General features: G+C 50.9%; 2 protein-coding genes and 1 non-coding gene across 3 annotated transcripts in view; 2 read left to right on the forward strand and 1 right to left on the reverse strand.

The window, feature by feature from the left end:
- The first annotated feature begins 670 nt into the window (after positions 1 to 670).
- RTL10 (retrotransposon Gag like 10) lies at positions 671 to 5,233 on the forward strand. The gene is given in 5 exon segments (XM_043559386.1): positions 671 to 761; positions 3,100 to 3,591; positions 3,593 to 4,034; positions 4,037 to 4,073; positions 4,075 to 5,233. Coding segments are annotated over 4 exon segments (1,200 nt in total). The 5' UTR covers positions 671 to 761; positions 3,100 to 3,129; the 3' UTR covers positions 4,334 to 5,233.
- GNB1L (G protein subunit beta 1 like) overlaps positions 671 to 16,632 on the forward strand; it is a 60,941-nt gene continuing 44,979 nt past the window's right edge. Inside the window, exon 1 of the mRNA XM_043559387.1 lies at positions 671 to 761. The gene's annotated coding sequence lies outside the window, so the exon portion shown is untranslated. The remainder of the gene's footprint in view (positions 762 to 16,632) is intronic.
- Positions 15,798 to 15,870, reverse strand: TRNAK-UUU. The gene has a single exon. It is a non-coding gene; the product is annotated as a tRNA-Lys (tRNA).

Raw genomic sequence — 16,632 nt, forward strand, 5'->3', positions numbered from 1 at the left:
AGCCAGTTGGGTGCCCCGTCCCTCCCTCCTGCTATCCATTCCTCAGCCCCAGTGCGTTTCGCGCGGGTCCGCTGAACACCGCCGACCCTGGCCACCCCACGCCTGCCAGCGCAGCCGGGTCTGCTCCAAGCCCTTGGCGCGGCGTCGCGGGACTGAGCGCGCTCCCATCACCCCCCGCGCCTCACTGCCGCGCTGGCAGGGCCTGAGAGCGCCTGCGCAGCTATGGGCCTCAAGGCTCACAGCGCAGGCGCAGCCCTACAGGGAGACTAGTGTGGGACGCGCCGGGTACCGGCGCGGGGACGTATGGGGCGGCCACGCGCACGCTGGGGGCGTGGCTGCGCGAAGTGGTTAGGCTTGGAACTTAGCCCCTGCTGGCGCGGGTGTCGCAGACTTTGGACGGAGGGTCAGTGGGGCGGCGGGAACCCGAGTGCCCGGCGGGGGCCCCGCCCCTCCGTCCTTCCCAACTTCCTGTCAGCGGAGAGGCGCTCGGAGCCCTCGGACTGGGTCCCTGTTGCCCTTCGGAAAGGCGGGCCTCAGTTTCTCGGTCCGCGCCGTGGGCGGGGGAGAGTCTGGAGTCATTTTCTGGTGGTTCCAGCTGTGTTCGAAGGTGTCCCCCGCGCCCTTTCTCACCTCACGGCGGCCGATCTTGTTCTGCGCTTTCTAGGTGGCACTTGGGAGTCTCGCCCTGGGAGGGAGACGGGTCCGTAGTCTCCGGTCGCAGATCCGTGGACCCTCTTCGCAGAAGCCTCGTGGAGCCTCAGGTCGGTCGGCTTCTTTTTGCAGTGGGACTTGTGAGCTCGTATCCCCGCGGTTTCCTGCATGGCGTTTAAGAAGGGGGTGGTGCAGTGGTCTGCCCTCCACTTGCTGCGAAGCTTTGGGCAAGCTGTTCTACCCCCGGGGTCCCTGGTCTCCTAGGAGCCGAGAACGCTCCAGCGTTGTAGGTGCTGGCTTTTGGCTTTGCAGAGGCAAATGCGTGTGCGTCCCGGTACCTGTTCCTTGAGTAAAGCGCTGTGCAGTCCAGAAGGGCCCAAATTCCTCAGTGTTAGGGTGGGGAGAGAAGGAAGAGGGGTCAACAAACTAATAGCTGTGGGAGGGCTAAGGTTCTCAAAAGTGTTAAGAGACCCAAGCTTAAGAAGGTTCACGGCCAAGCAGGGCTGGCTGGTTGGCGCAGGGGAGCCTTCCTTCACCCTGATGCTACAGGGGTACACAGGCATGCTGATGAGCAGGCAGGGGACAGCTAGGGTTCTGACCGGGGGTAGGAGTTTGGGACTGGGAGGAAGCCAGGGCAGAGACTTGGGTAGTGCACTGTGTATTGGGCATGGGATGTAGTTTTTGTGCGCAGCCTGGCACTTAACCTTAGATTGGTGGCAGGAGCTTGGAGTGTGGTTCGTGGTCACTGGCGTTCATCGTCATTGGTTTTCAGAGCTTGATGAGGAACTGGACTGGAGTCCTGAGTGGATTGCATTTGTGTGCTGCCACTTGAGCCACTGCTGCTGGCAGGCTCTGTTATATTGTTTTTCTCTGTTAGGATGGGAAGGCTTTCAGGTGGAAGAATCATCCCCCAGAGTGGGGGCCATACCTGAGAGGTTCCTGAATGCTTAGGTGGCAGAAGTAGGTGCTGGTGGCCCTAGCAGCTTCAGATGCTGCAGGCCACCCTGGGAGGTGCTCAGCAGAAAGATCAGCAGAGCTGTGTCTCCCTGGAGGAACTCACTCTGATGGGGGCAGGGGTAGATAAACACATAGGCAACTGTGCACAAAGGTGTGTGCAGACCGTGGTGCCCCTGGATGTGAGCAGATGGAACATCGGGATATGTGTGGAGGGGTTGCAGAGTGTGTTCTGTGGCAGCTGTGAGTGGACCTCCCTTTGCAGAGATACTTGGGAAGTGGCCACTGTCAGGTTAGGCAGTGGGAGAGCACTGAGAGAGGGCTCCTGGCATTGGAAGGGAACTGTACTTGGTGATGGTTGCAGCCTCCTTTCCCACTTCGGGGCTCTTTGGACTGCTCAAGGTTGATGACCACTGCCCTCCAGGCCCTTTACTGGAGTGACTTTGAGGTGGTGAAAGAAGACACAGCGAGTGAGATTAAACTTGAGGGATTGGATCCTGTGCTGTTGACGAGGATGAGGACAGGGAGGTGGTGTTTAGGATGAGGGTGGTGTTGTCAGCACGCTGGACTCTGAGTGGTGAGGCAAGTCTGGAAAGCATGGGTAGAGAGGCTGGTGGGCACCAGAGAATAGTGGGACCCCAGGCTTCTGTCTGGCATGCAGGTAGCCCCTTCCAAGCTCTTAGTGCTTTGATGTAAAAGAATCTTGTGACCTGGTCTGCTTACTTAACGCTCACAGTGTTTGGGGTGACTGGGAGCTCCTTCTCAGTGGATTGAAACGTAGTTCATAACCAGCATGGTGATGTGTGGTGGTCAATCATATGGTCTTTAGAGCCAGGTTCACCTGCCTCGGTCACTTACTGATTGGTGTGTGGCTGTAGACAGGTGACTTCACTCACCACTTTGCCTCTGGTACGATAAGAGTATCAGCCTCATCAAGGGGTCAGTGTTTGCCATAGATAGAGCACTCAGTTAAAGGTTGCTTTTGTTGTTCTTCTGAAAATCCCTGACAGCCAGCCAGGCTGTCCAAGGAAGCCCAGGGGCTTCTGATCTGGCCCCTTTTCCTTCTCCTGGGACTGATAGCATCTGCCATCACACCTTGCCCATGAAACATCACAGGTGGCATTTGCCCACCTTCTCAGGCCTCTCAGGCCTGCCTCTTGGGCCCTCCTTCCAGTCACAGCTCCTAGTGGGGTACCTGGGGTTTGCCTGCGTATTGCCTCCTTTTGCTGCACGGTGGAGATGGTTGGGCCTAGTTCCTGCTCTTCCCCACCTTGTTTTTGGACAGGATTGCCTTGGATGGTGGCCTGCATCTGACTGTCCCATCAGCTCTTCTCAGCTCTCCTGAGGCCACAGCTGTCAGCTCCTCTGACCCTCAGCACTTGCCTGGAACATCTGGGTTTGCCAGACACCTCTTCAGCCCATCTCTGTCCTGCTGTGTCCTGCCCACCCTCCCCGCTGCACCATCTCTTCCTTTCTTCCCCCTTCCTCTTCTAGTTGGTGTGGCAGCTCCCCTCTGCTCCCAGCATGCCCTGTTGCTGGCGCCATCGGCACGGCCCTTGCAATCCCATCCCAGCAGCAGCCAGTTATGCCAACACACACCCTTGGCAGCAGATGGACCAGGTCTCTCTTGGGGTCACATATGCCCCCCTAGTGGATCCCTGGATTGAGCGGCCCTGCTGTGGGGACCCCGTATGCGTGCATACGACCATGGAGCAGAAGAGCACAGCCAGCAGTGCTCCTGGTGGTAAGCCCACAGAAAGGGGACCCCTGGCTCTGTGCATGCCCAGCCCATGGCCCCTCAGCGTGGACTTCTACTAGGTGCCAAGCTTGGACCCAGGCACCTTTGATGACTCCCCATGGCTTGTGGACCGATTTTGGGCTCAGTTGGGTAATTGCATGTCGTTTTGCTTTGAGAACTGTCAGGACAACCTCAGTCACGTCTGTGAGATCCTTGGGCACCCGACCGGCCAAGCCCGGGCATGAGCACCCCCCCTACCTCGTCGGGGACCTGCCCCTTCCTGACGATTATGAGCTCTTCTGCCAGGATCTCGAGGATGTCATTCAAGACCTGAACAGTTTTGCTGAGTACCATGCTGCAGTGCCTTGCCCCCTGGCCCCTGCCTCAAGCCAGTCACCAGTGGCCCCGCAGCTGCCTGTGGTGAGGCAGTACTTAGCTAGGTATTCGGAGGTCCTGGCATTCAACGTGGGTGCTGTCCCAGTTGCTGTGGCCACCTTTGCTGTTTATACTTCCAACTCTACATCCAGAAATGGTCTCCCTGAGTAGCAGCTGGCCAAGGAGAGCAGCCTTGGGTCTGTGGAGTCCCTCACCTTGTCTAGTTCCGCATGCAGGGCTGATGCTGGTCCTGTGAGGCCAGCCTCATCCCAGCCAGGGTAGGCGGTCCCCACACCTGTCCCTGCACTTTCAGGATCTCTAACCCGCCTACCCAGAAACCAGATCCAGTTCCGCCAGGGTCCAGAAACCCAGAAGACAAAGGAGGAAGTTTCTAAGACAGAGGGAGACCAGAAGGCATCCTTAAGTACCCCTCAGCAGGTTGCAGACACCCCAGAGACCCCAAGAGAGCTAGCAGTTTCTCTTGCTCCCTACCCCACAGCCCTGGATTCTGAACACAGTCCAGGCAGATTCAGTAGTGCCCCTTGTGATGAAGTGGCCTGCATAGCTGAAAAGCCCCACAGTGCCCCAGCAGGACAGAGTGGCATTGCCAGGTGACTGTAGCCATAGTGTGCCAGGTATTGCCTTATCCACTTGCTTTATTGCTGGGCCACTTGTTTTATTGCTTTATTGGAGGTGCACCTGTTTGGGCTTTGCCCTGTCTGAACACAGACAGCCCCCTTGTCCTCACCACCCCACCTCCTCTTATAGCAGAATATTGGGCTCTACCGTGTGCACCTCATTCTCTGACTTCTCCAGTCACCCAGAGGCTGCCTCCCTGTGCATTGCCAGCTGCATTGCCATTAGTTGGACAGAGTTCCATACAGCAGTCCCCATTCAGATATCTGTATGTCTTCATAACCACCCCCTCCCCAGATCCCTCATTCAGTGTTGGCTAGACTGGACTGGGTCTGCCATGCCAGCCCTGTTTAGATCTATCCCTGGATGGTATCTGTACTTAGGCCCCCTTCCCCATCTTGGCTCTCTGTGACCTTTGTCCTCTGGGCTAGAATTTAAGGAAGGCTGCTTAGAGGAAGTGGCCACTTTGATCATTTAGTACTAGTGGGATGGCAGAGAAAGATGCTTCCCTATGGGTATACCAGCAGCCTGGGACAGCTAGGGAGATGGGATACAAGCCTCCTTGCCAGTCTTAACTAAGTTCCGAGCATTTCCCCCTTCTGTATATTAACATTGTAGTTAACACCTGGTGTTTTCAGAAGTTGGCATGAATTTCTGTGTCTCAGTGCCTTTGCCCATTGTTGCCTTCCCACTTTCTGCTATTCAGCATTCCCTGCCTCCCTGCCCACTGTTGGGCATTGCTGACTCAACACTTAAGCCATAACACTATAAATGACTTGTATCTTTGGGTAGATTGTGAGCCTCTAGGGCAGGAGCTCCATCCTAATCAGCTTTGTGTCCCTGGTACACAACTGGTGCTCATTAAACATGTTAAATCCATGGCTGATCCTGTGGTGTGGTGGTAGCTGATGAGCAGAGCCCTTATTTTGTTGGCAGAAGCACTGTTGTCTGTTCTGTTGAGAACAGGCTAGGCCCTAGCCATGAGCACTCTAGGTTCAGTGTTGCAGGTTTCTGGTGGGTGGGGCTTTGAAAATCGAAGGATCTGGTTGAAGGAAGGAGTTGGGCTGAATAGGTGGGAATGGGAATCTTGGCAGGTGGAATGTGGCCTTGAAAACTGACTTCCTAGAGCTGGAGTGAAGGAGCAGGAAGCAGACCAGAGCTGTGAGGCCAAGGGGCCAGAGGATTTGAATGAAGAAAGATCCGTTCTGCACAGGATGGGTTTTCTAATAATGAGAACTGAGCTCAGAAGCTCCCTCAAGCCAAGTTTAACACAGGATGGGTACAGTGCACCTACTCTGATGAACAATTAGGCAAGAGTGTCAAGCCCCTTTAGTTTTACAGCTGGAAACAACACTTTTCCAGGAAAGTAGGAAGAACAAATAAAGTGGAAGCATGAACTGCTACTAAAACTATTTTAGAGAAAAAACAGTAGTAAGCAAACATCTGGTAAAAATTTTTAAGTAAAATAGACACCATTGGGATTATTTAGTAATTATCACTTTAAAAGGCTCTGGGTTCACATGGTTTTAAGCGTGAGCTATTTTAAGGCACAGTTGGCTTGTAAATAAAACAGTTGAAAATCTTAGAAATAGGTGGGAAGCTGATACAACCTGAAAAGCAAACAAGCAAGCCCACAGAAGAAATGACTGTGCAGCCTGGTTCTGATCAAGTGTGGGAAATCCCTGCACATTGTAGCCCAGCCCCAGATACACTGCTGCCCCTCTACTATTGCTCATGTCTGGACCCTCCTTTTGTAGACCCAGGTCAGACTGCTTCCCACTCCCTGGCCTGCCAATGGGTCTGATATTGTTGGCGATATTGTTTGAGCTGGTAAGATGCCTCTGACAGTAGAACCTGGAGTTGCTCTCTGGGATGATGGCCGAATCACTTAGTTGACACCCGCACTATTGCTGGCATCTGCGCAGGCCACCTTTCTCATCTACATTTAGTGGACCTGAAATGAATCCCGTCAGCTCAAGATTGCCATTTTCCTTTGGTCCCTCTGGCCCTGTGGACCTTTTCTCCCTTGGGCCCCAGACAGCTTCTGCAAGCTTGGTTTATAGTCTGGCATACCTCTCCTGAGGGCCACCTCTCCCAAGGCAGGCCCAAGAGGATGTGTGGAGAGCCTAGGTGACCTATGTTTTAATTTGGAAAATGTCTCCTGTTGTGGTTGAGCCCTTGCCACAAAGGAAAAGAAAGGAGGTCAGGGTCTCAGTGGCAATGGCCACGTGAGGGTGGGATCAGGAGAGGGTGGGAGGGCTCTGGCCTGGCCTTGTAGATAGGCAGTGCATATGATATTGCAAAGTGATAGTTTCACTGCCAGCCAATGCTGTGCCGTCTTTGGCCATATGCAGTGACCTAGCTCCTTTCCCATTCTGAGCGGGGAGAAGGAGAAGGCCCTGCCATGCATGATGAGAGGAGGATCCTTGGGCCATTCGCCACTCCTGGCTCTCACATGGGAGATGGAGGAAGGTGCTCCTGGGTGCAGGACAGTCTGAAAGTGTCTGCTGGATATGCTCAGGGTCCAGCTGATGTGCTTGGGTCTACCTACCAGATCATCAGGTCTGTCCTTTACTTGCCTTGGAAATACCTGGAGATTTTATTTCCTAAAGATAGGATATTTGTGAGCTCTGTGGAAGGGTTTTTAACATACATGTCTCCAAGGAAAACTTTAACACCAGAAGTATTAAGGATAAGGTCCTATGAGATACAGAACTTTTTATAAAGCTGCAGCAAAGAAGTTACTTGAAATTTGGTGTGGATGGACGAAGAGAGAAAAATAGAGAACTTTGAAATAAAGCCAAATAAATGCAGGAATTTAGTTCATGCTTAAAGGTATTGTTTCAAATTAATGGGGATGAAATGGATTATTCACTAAAAGGAGTTGGAACAACTGGTTAGCCATCTGGAAAATGTTAAAACTGGATACCCACCTCACTCTGCCAGGCTCTACTCCAGATGGACTAAAGATTTCAGTATTTGAAAAATCATAAAAGTACTACAGGGAAGTATGGTGATTTTTTTTTCTGCCTGTGATCCAGGACTTTAAAAGTTCTAGATATCCAGAATTGTTGAAGACATGGAGAAATAGGCTTTTTCTTGTTGGTGAGAATGTCAAATACTACAATACTACAATTCACCCACATAACATTTCTAAGCGTGCAGACCCTGATCACTTGCCTACACGCAGATGGCTGTTGTTTATTCCTTGGTGTAGGGCTTCAGAGCATGGACTTGAGCTCCACTTGCAAACTCATGGTCCTTGCTGTCACCTGGCCTCATAGGGTAGTGGGAGGATTGAGATAAAACCCACGCAGTGGTCTGAGCCCTGTTGACTGCCTAGTGGGCAGTCACTGCATTAACAGCAGAACTGCAAACAGCCCCATGGTCCTATAGTGAGGAACAAGGTAAATAGAGCTATTGTCCTGTCATAACAATCAGGATGGGCCAGATTGTGCTGCAGTAAAAACCTCCCACATCTCACCACTTACCTGTCACAGATCAGCTGGGGTGCCCTCTGCCTGTTACAAAGGAATCATGTTGACAGGAGCTCACTGGACACATTGTTCCAAAACCACCAAGGCAAGGGAAAGACCACAGCGAACCACAAGTGATACTTGTCCCTCCTTTTCCATTCCCATGCCCAAAGGAAACTGCCAAACCACACCTAAGTTCGAGGGATAAGCAGCTAATCCCCCTGTGAGGTGGGGCCGTCAGCATGGAGAAGATGAACAGGACGCTCAGTGGTGCAGCCATAACCGAAGTAGGGCCAGCCTTTGTCAATACCCACGGCAAGATGCCTGTTTACTAAGGCTGCATGGCTTAAACTACAGAATGTATTCCTCACGGTTCTGGAGGCTGGAAGCCCAAGATCAAGGTGTTGGCAGGGTTGTTTCTCCTGAGGTCTGTCCCCTTGACTCATGATGGCCATCTTATCCCTGTGTCCTCAAATGGTTGTCCGTCTGTGCTCCTAACTCCATCTTATAAGGACACTAGTCATATGGGATTAGAGGCCACCCATATGACCTCATTTAACCTTAATTACGTCTTTGAAGACCCTGTCTCCTAATAGAGTCACCCTCTGAGGTAGTGGTGGTCAGAACTTCAGTGTGAATTTGGGGGTGGAGGGAGGAGGAAGCACTATTTGCCCATAATAATGGCCAAGATAGATTTCTTGTTTTTCATTTTTGCTATTGCAGACAGTGTTGTGGTGAGCACCCTTTGAGCATCGCTGAGTGCTGAGGTGCAGAGCCCCTCCAGGCCACGGCAGCAGGATATGCCCAGTAATGTCTGGGAACTTTTTCTTCTTCTTTCAGAAATCTTTGTGTACCTGAAGGTACAGAGACATTACCCTATACTTCCCAGTTTTAATGTTTTACCTTTTACATCGACTCTTGAGTTAGCTTGTAACTAATGGCGTGGCTCTGCTGTGGCCATCAGATGGCCAGTGATGAGCAGGGCTCCTCCGCCCACCTGTGCTGGACATGTAATCTGATGTGTGGAGCTTCTGAGTTTGGGGGCTTGTGTTTTCCACAGTGTGACCTATTCTGCCCTAACCAGTAGAGGATCCCATCTTACCTTTTCCCACGGGGCACGGACCTGCCAGCATCAGGTTCAGGATGCCGTGCTGGCCCAATGTGTCCAAGGTGCCATCTTTCTCATACATACCTGGCTCTCTGGTCCAGTCTGTCCCCCACCAATTATCTAGTTTTATAGTGAGTCTTCATTATTTGGTAGAGAAACATTCCCACTACCTCCCCACCCTGTTCTTTAAATTGTCTTGTCTAATTTTAAAAACACATATTATCGTAAACACAGAGGTGTTGTGTTCCTTGCTTGGCTTCAACAGTGGTCATTTCTTAAGCCGGGGGCGTCATGTTGGTGGACTGCCTGGCTAAGCATGCTGTCCTGGACGGCGGGAGTCTCGAGCTCACTTTCTCTTCGGGCTGTGCTTTCCTCATTTGTAGATGGGTGACATGATCTCTGTTACAAGGGTGTTGACAGCCTGGGAAGAGCCCCTGGCCTGCAGGGTGCCCTTGGCAGCCCATTCCTTCTCTCCTGGCCTCAGGGGTGCACAGCCAGGGTTGGGGCCTGTGTGTGATGGGTGCTCATCCACTTGCCAGGTGGGGCCACCAGACAGTGGAGAGGAGTATCCTGGGCTGCACTCCCTCTATGTGCCTGAGCAACAGGGGGCCTGGGCTGACAGTGAGCCCACACTCTGCCACACAGGTGGCGAAGTGCAGGTGCTGTGTGGTCAGCACAGGGATGCCTCCTGGCCACTGGGAGTGCCACATCTCAAGCCCCATGAAGTCCTGAGTGCACAGTGTTGTTCACCTTGACACTTTTGCACCATAGCCAAGGTTTTCTGAAGGCCACGAGTAGGGAGGTGGGCAGCCTGTGAGGGCCTACAGGGTAGGGGAAGCCAGGAAGCATGGAGTTGGCCAGGTATCCAATCCAGGGTGCTGTCCCCTGGGAGATGGCAGCCTTTCCACCACCAAGACCCTATGTTCCTCCCCTGAAAATCAGAGTGCAAATGGGAGCCATGCATAGTGGTGGCCAGGAGGGTAGCCCAGGGCCAGTACAGCTCTGCCCCTGTGCTTCCACCCTGCTCTAGGTGTCCACTTCGCAATGCCCACTGTGGCCTCCTGGTCCCTGTCATTGTGTCCTGGATCCCATCCCCCTCTGGCCCGCACAAGATGCTGAACTTTGGCAAGTCTCATTTTGCCACCTGTGTAATGGAGAGAATTTCTGCCTCACGTGAGCTTAGAGGCAGCAGGCCCCTCAGGACTGCATTCACTGTCCCCGGTCCTTCCCTGTCCTTCCCTTCCCTGTGAATGTGTGCACGTAGACACGTGTATGTGCACAGAATCCTACAGCCCATTCTGAGCATGCGGTGCATCTGTAGGCATGTTATTTGCACATCTGTGAGTTGGGGGGGGGGAACCCCCCTGCCTGAGGTAGCCTCTGTCATAGGAGCAAACACATGGATCCCTGTCAGAAAATGCATTACTACCATTGTGTTTAGGGACCCCCTCTTCAAGTGGAATCAGGTTCAGAGGAGCTGCCTGGGCATAAGCCCATGGGGGTTGGCCCCCATTCCATGCCTAAGGATGAGCGTTGTCTGGGTGCTGTTGTCAGCCCTGGGCAGCTTGCTGCTGCGGACCAGATCTCTTGGTGGAAGTGGGCCCCAGAGGCTGGCACTGGTGCATGGGAATGGTCACACTTCCTGTAAAACAACAAGCTTTTCCGTGTGTTCACCACGGACAAAAATGCTGCTGGCCTTTTGTTGGCTGAGTTCCCACCCCTGCCTGTAAGTTCATGGGGGCAGGCTGGCTGAAAATGCTTCCGAGTAGGACTTCCTTCCTGCTATCTTGCCAAGCTCCCTGGACTTGCTCCTGGGGGTGACAGGCATCCTCAGCTGCAGCTTGAGGTGCCTGTTTATGGAGCGGCCTTGCCTGCCCAGCCTGCCTGCCCTGCAGCCCCGCAGCCACCCTCCCTGGCGTTTCCTTTCGGTCCAGCAAGATTGGCCTGTCTCTCGGTCCCAAGGAGAAGTGTGCAACTGCTGGCCTCAGTGGCCCGGCCTCAGGAAGCCTCTGCTGGCCTTGGGGCACACTGGTCGTTCACACCTCATATGCTGCAGCTGCTAGTCTGTCAGATATCTGTGCCTTTGTCCATAAAGCTCACTCCTGCTGCCCCAGCCAGCCCAGCCTGGCCCTGCCAGTGTGGGAGCACTGGCAGAGCACCCAGCAGGGACTTGGCTGTGCTGTGGCAGGGGAGAACACGCACGCTGGTGGGAGGGTCATGCTCACCTCTACCTGGTCACCCATCATACCACGTGGGCCTTGACCCCAGCAAAGGAGCCAGGTCCCACGGGATGTGGCTGTAACTTGGCTTCTGTTGCCTTCCCCTCCAAACACGGTGGGGCCCTTCCAGAAGGGGTGCTTGCGGACCTGGGGGGAGGGGAGTGGTGAATGTCCAGACACAGTGTGGGACACTGCTGTGGTTGACTGCAGGCAAGGAGCTCCCATGGGACCTGGCACACTCCTGCCTGAGGGGGTAAATCTTCCCCCTCCGAGGAGCCAGGAATGCCTGAGCTCTGTGGGAGCAGAAGGTTTCCAGGTATGGAGCAAGTGACTTGCTGCTTTTGGACAGAACGAGAAGCTTCAGGCAAAGGATGGAGGTGGCTGTCAGTGTATCTCCCCAGGCCTTCAGGAGTGCAGCACCCTTGACTCTACCACAGAAGCCTGTTTCTACAGCTGTCCCCCAGATCTTGTTTGTGGACTTTCTGGTCCATGGGGAGATGTCCTGGCTGTACTTGAAGCTCAGAGGGGGTTCCTGGCCCCAGGGCTTGGCTGTTTTACCTGTGCATTCAAGAAAAAAGCCAGCACAGGACCCTGCCGGGCCTCAGGCCACCACCACCTGCTGCTCCTGGGAGATGGCTATGTCAGAGGCAAGCAGGCCTGGGACTGGCTTTTGGTCCCCTAGGGGAAGGGCTGCTGGAGGGCATGCCTTACACCCCCCTACCCCCACACCATACACACAGTGTTCCCTCAGTCGCCTGGGGAGGTGGAGATGGCCATGTTTGCGGTGTGCACTTGCTGCCCTGGGAGAAGGAGGGTGTAGGGATGGTGCCTGGCTTCCACCTCCCCCTGGACTCTGAGGCCAGGGCTGTTCATGGCCGTGTCCTCCCTCCCCTCAACCCTCCCTCCCAGGCAGGGCTGGCCGCACTGCGTCCCCGGAACCCCTCCCCAGGATCTGCATCTTTGAAGCCACGGATACTGACAGAGGATTCAATGAATCCAAGGTCGCCAGTCGGGCGTTGACAGATGCCCGGCCACGATACTATTTCTGATTTAATAACCGAATGGGAGGCTGGCCCTTGGTAATAATTAGGGCTAATTACTGAGGAGGTGTTGACAGACGGGCTGAGAGGAAACAAACTACCTTTATCCCCAGGCTTAGAGTCAGATTACCAGCCCGGTGCTATCTGCCCCTCAGAAAGTAGACGCTTCAATCACTCACCGAGGCTTCAAAGGGGAAAGGGCCCTGACAATGCACATAGGGTTTGGAAAGAAGCTATGAAGTGCGCCTTTGACTCCGAATAGCCAAACGGAGCCCCATTCCAGAAATGGTTTCTTTGTGAAGTTTGAGTTACCCCAGCAAACCTGCTTCCCTGGCTCGGGGCCGGGGAGGGTTGCTGTGGGCGCAGGCTGGGTTGGTGCCGGGGCTGGCCCAACCCACCCAGGTCCCTTCTAGGCTGGGCCTGTGCCTGGCAGCCCATGGGGCCCAAGCAGGGAGGTGCAGCATGCTTTCTTTGGCCCAGGGAGTGTGTCCAGTTCTTTGTGGCCATGAGCTGTATGTAATGGGATAGAGATCTTACTATCCCAGCAGAATTGCTCCTTCCCTTGTCTCCTCTGGACATGCTTTCCTAAAGCTGACATGGGCAGGTCTGGGCTCTCTGGAAGGGACTGTGCCCTTGGCCTTCTTTATGGCAGGATCACCCCTCTGGGGCCTGGGCATCATTCAGTGGGCTGCCCCCACCCCTGGCTTGAGTGGTGAGCCAACGCCGTGGAGACATATTGACCCCCAGGAGACTCAGCAATAGGGTGACCACTTGCAAAGGGGTTATCCTAAGTTGTAGGCTGGCTTCTGATGCCCTTATGTGGACCTGCTGACTCCCCTGGGACTCCCTGCATTTCAAAGACTGTGGATGGCAGTGGTCAGAACCCCACTTCCTGGTATGAAGCAGCAGCCCTGGGAAGTTTCCCAGTGACCTGGCCTAGACCGCCCAGGTCACTGTGTCTGTGATGTGGCTCTGAGGGGCCAGTTCTGGGGTTCTTGCTATAGTCTGTCCTGATAAGGAAGGTGGGAGGGTGACAAGGCAGCACTCAGGATGGGCCTGTCCAGAGAGCATCTTTCTGGTTCCAGGTGTAGCCTGGGAGGTATAAAGTGAGTGGGTCTCTGTTCCTGCAGCCTGAAGGACCAGCCAATTCAGAAGCTTCCCACTAGGATGGCTGTGTACTTCAAGGAGAGAATGAGTTGGTCAGCCTGGTGGAGAGCTGCCTTCTTTCCCTGGCATGCTACTCTGCTTCTAGAAGTAACTATGGTGCTGCCGCTGCTGCTGCTGCTGATGGTAACAGTCATCGGCTAATTTCCTTAACTGAATACTGCCTACCTTATATTAGGGACACTAAATGAATTTAAATCTATTAGGGCACCATAATAAGATGGCGTATTATTTTAAATGGGATAAACACTTAAAAATTGGCATTAAATCTGTTTAGAGTCACCTGAGTAGAATTAGATAGAAATTGGCTATAAGCCAGAAAAGTCTAATCAGGAAATGGTTTTCATAGCATGTTAGTGGTAAATAAAATCAATTGTAGCTCAAGAAAAAACAGCACAATATTGTCAAATATATTATATTAAAAAAAAAATAACGTTCCAGAAAATGGCCAAGAGCAGTGACCTAGTGCATGCTTGAGCCCTGTTCTCGTCTTATTAACATCTTACATTATTAGCATGGTACATTTGTCACAGTAATGACCCAATATTGCTACATCATTATGGACTTAAGTCCCAATTTATTCAGATATTTTGAGTTTTTACCTAATGTCCTGTTTCTGTCCCAGGATCCTATCCAGGACAGTACATTACATTTAGTTGTCATGTGTCCTTAGTCTCCTCTGGCCTGTGACAGTTTCTTAGACTTTCCTTATTTTTATTATTGCCTTGACAATTTTGTGGGGTACCAGTTGGGTCTTTTGTAGAGTGTTCCTCAGCTAGGATATGTCATGTGTTTTTCTCACAGTTAGACGGGTTGTGGGTTTCTGGGAGCCAGACCTCAAAGGTAAAGTGCCGTCTCATCACATATTAATGGTACATGTTGTCAAAATGACATCACTGTTGATGTTGACCTTGGTCACCTGGCCGAGGTAGTGGTTGTCAGGTTTCCTTTCTGTTAAAGTTATTCTTTTCTCTCCCTTTGCAGACTGTCCTCTTAGGAAGGCAGTCAGTATGCGCAGCCCCTGCGTCAGGGGTGGGAATTCTGTTCCACATCCTTGAGGGCGGAATATCCATACAAATTATTTGGAATTTTCCTGCATGCAAGATTTGTCTGCTCTCTCCTGTTTGTCTATTTCTTCAGTCCTTTTATTATATCAGATTGAACTCCTAAGTATCTGTTATTAATATGATCATTATTATGAAATGTACTTACAGTGAGTCGTAACACCTGCGCACACCAGCACGTCCACAATCCTGACATGGAAACTGATCCATTACCTCAGAACTTTCCTCCTGCTCCCCCTCAGTAGTCAGCCTGTCTCCCCACCCCTGGCCCCCAGCCACTGCCCATCTGTGCTCTCTACCTTGTTGGGCCTTTTCTGGAATGCCATATAACTAGGCTTATGCCATATGTAACCTTTCACTCACCATAATTCTCTGGAGAGCCATCTGTTTAGTTGTGTTTTTCAATAGTTTGTTCCTTATTATTGCTCAAGAGTATTTTGTTCACCCATGGTTGGACCTCTGGGGCAGTATGAACAGAGCTGCTATAAACACTCATGTGCAGGCTTTTCTTTGCACATAAGTTTTCATTTCTGTAGAGTAAACACCTAGGGGTAGGATTGCCAGGAATATGATACACGTATATTTTATTTTGTAAGAAACTACCTAACTGTTTTCCAGAATGCTGGTACCACTTTACATCCTTACAAACAATATATGAGAATTCTATTCCACATTCCTGTCAGCACTTGGTTTTGTCAGATTTTCTTCTTTATTGTAGCCATTTTAGTAGTTTGTGGCCCTAAGTTCCATTTCATCTAAGTTGTTGAGTTTTTGTGCATTGAGTTGTTAATAGCATTTCCTTACTGCCCTTTTAATGTTGGTGGTGTGTCGGTGTCTTGAGTGATAATCCTTCTTTCATGAGGATAGTTTGTTTCTTTCCCCCTTTTTTGTGGTTGTCAGTCTAGATAGAGATTTATCAATTTTATGAATCTTTTTTAAAGAACCAATCTCAGGGCACCTGGGTGGCTCAGTCGGTTGAGCATCTGACCCTTGATTTCAGCTCAAGTCATGATCCCAGGGTTGTGGGATTGAGCCCTGAGTTGGACTTCATACTGAGCATTGGAGCCTACTTAAGATTCTCTCTCTCTCCAGAGGGAATGAGCCCCTCTCCCCCACTCATGTGCTCTCTCTGTCTCTCTAAAAATTAAATAAATAAAATAAAAAGCCAATCTCTGATTTTGTTGATTTTTCTCTGTTGCTTTACTATTCTCTGTTGTATTCGTTTCTGCTCTATCCTTATTATTTTCTTCCTTTGGTTTGCTTTGGGGCTTATTTTGAGCCTCTTTCTCTAGTTTCTTAAGGTGCACACTGGGTCATTGATTTGAGACCTTTCTTTCTTTCTAATGTGGACGTTTTTATAAAGTGATCTCTACACCCAGCATGGGGCTTGAACTCATGACCCTGAGGTCAAAAGTCTCATGCTCTACCAACTGAGCCAGCCAGGCACCCCATATGTAGACATTTAATGCTATAAATTTTCCTCCATGCCTCACTTTAGCTGCATCCTACAAATTTTGATTATTTTGGTTTTCATTTTTATTGCATGTAAAATACTTTCTAATTTCTCTTGACTACTTCTTGGACCAATCGGTTATTTAAAAGTGTATTATTCATTTTCCAAATATGTGGAGATTTTCCATTTACCTTTCCACTATTGATTTCCAGCTTAATTCCATAACGTTAGAGAATATATTTTGTATGCTTTTGTTTCTTCTTCATTTTTTAAGGTTTTGTTTTATGATCTGGAATATGGTCTATCTTGATGAATATTGCATGTGCATTTGTGAAGAATGTGTTTTTCTGTTAGATAGAGTGTTCTCTTAATGTCAACTAGGTCACGTAGGTAGATAGTATTAGTCAGGGTTCTGTATGACTTTTTGGCCACTTATTCAGCTAATTACTAAGGACGTGTTTAAGTCTCCAGCTATAATTACATATTTGTTTATTTCTGCTTTCAGTTGCATCAGTTTTTCCTTCATGCATTTTGAAATTCTGTCATTAACTGAGTACATATTTAGCACTCTTAATATCTTCTTGATGAATTGATACTTTTTATTTTTATGTATCCTTATCCCTGATAATATTCCTTCCTCTGAGGTCTACTTTCCATGATATTAATATATTTTCTCCAACCAACTTTCTCTTATTGTACATATAGTAATTCTCTTTCATCTTTTTACTTTTAATCTGTGTTTTTATATTTAAGG

The sequence above is a fragment of the Prionailurus bengalensis genome, chromosome D3 (genome assembly GCF_016509475.1).
Source record: "Prionailurus bengalensis isolate Pbe53 chromosome D3, Fcat_Pben_1.1_paternal_pri, whole genome shotgun sequence".
Taxonomy (NCBI): domain Eukaryota; kingdom Metazoa; phylum Chordata; class Mammalia; order Carnivora; family Felidae; genus Prionailurus; species Prionailurus bengalensis.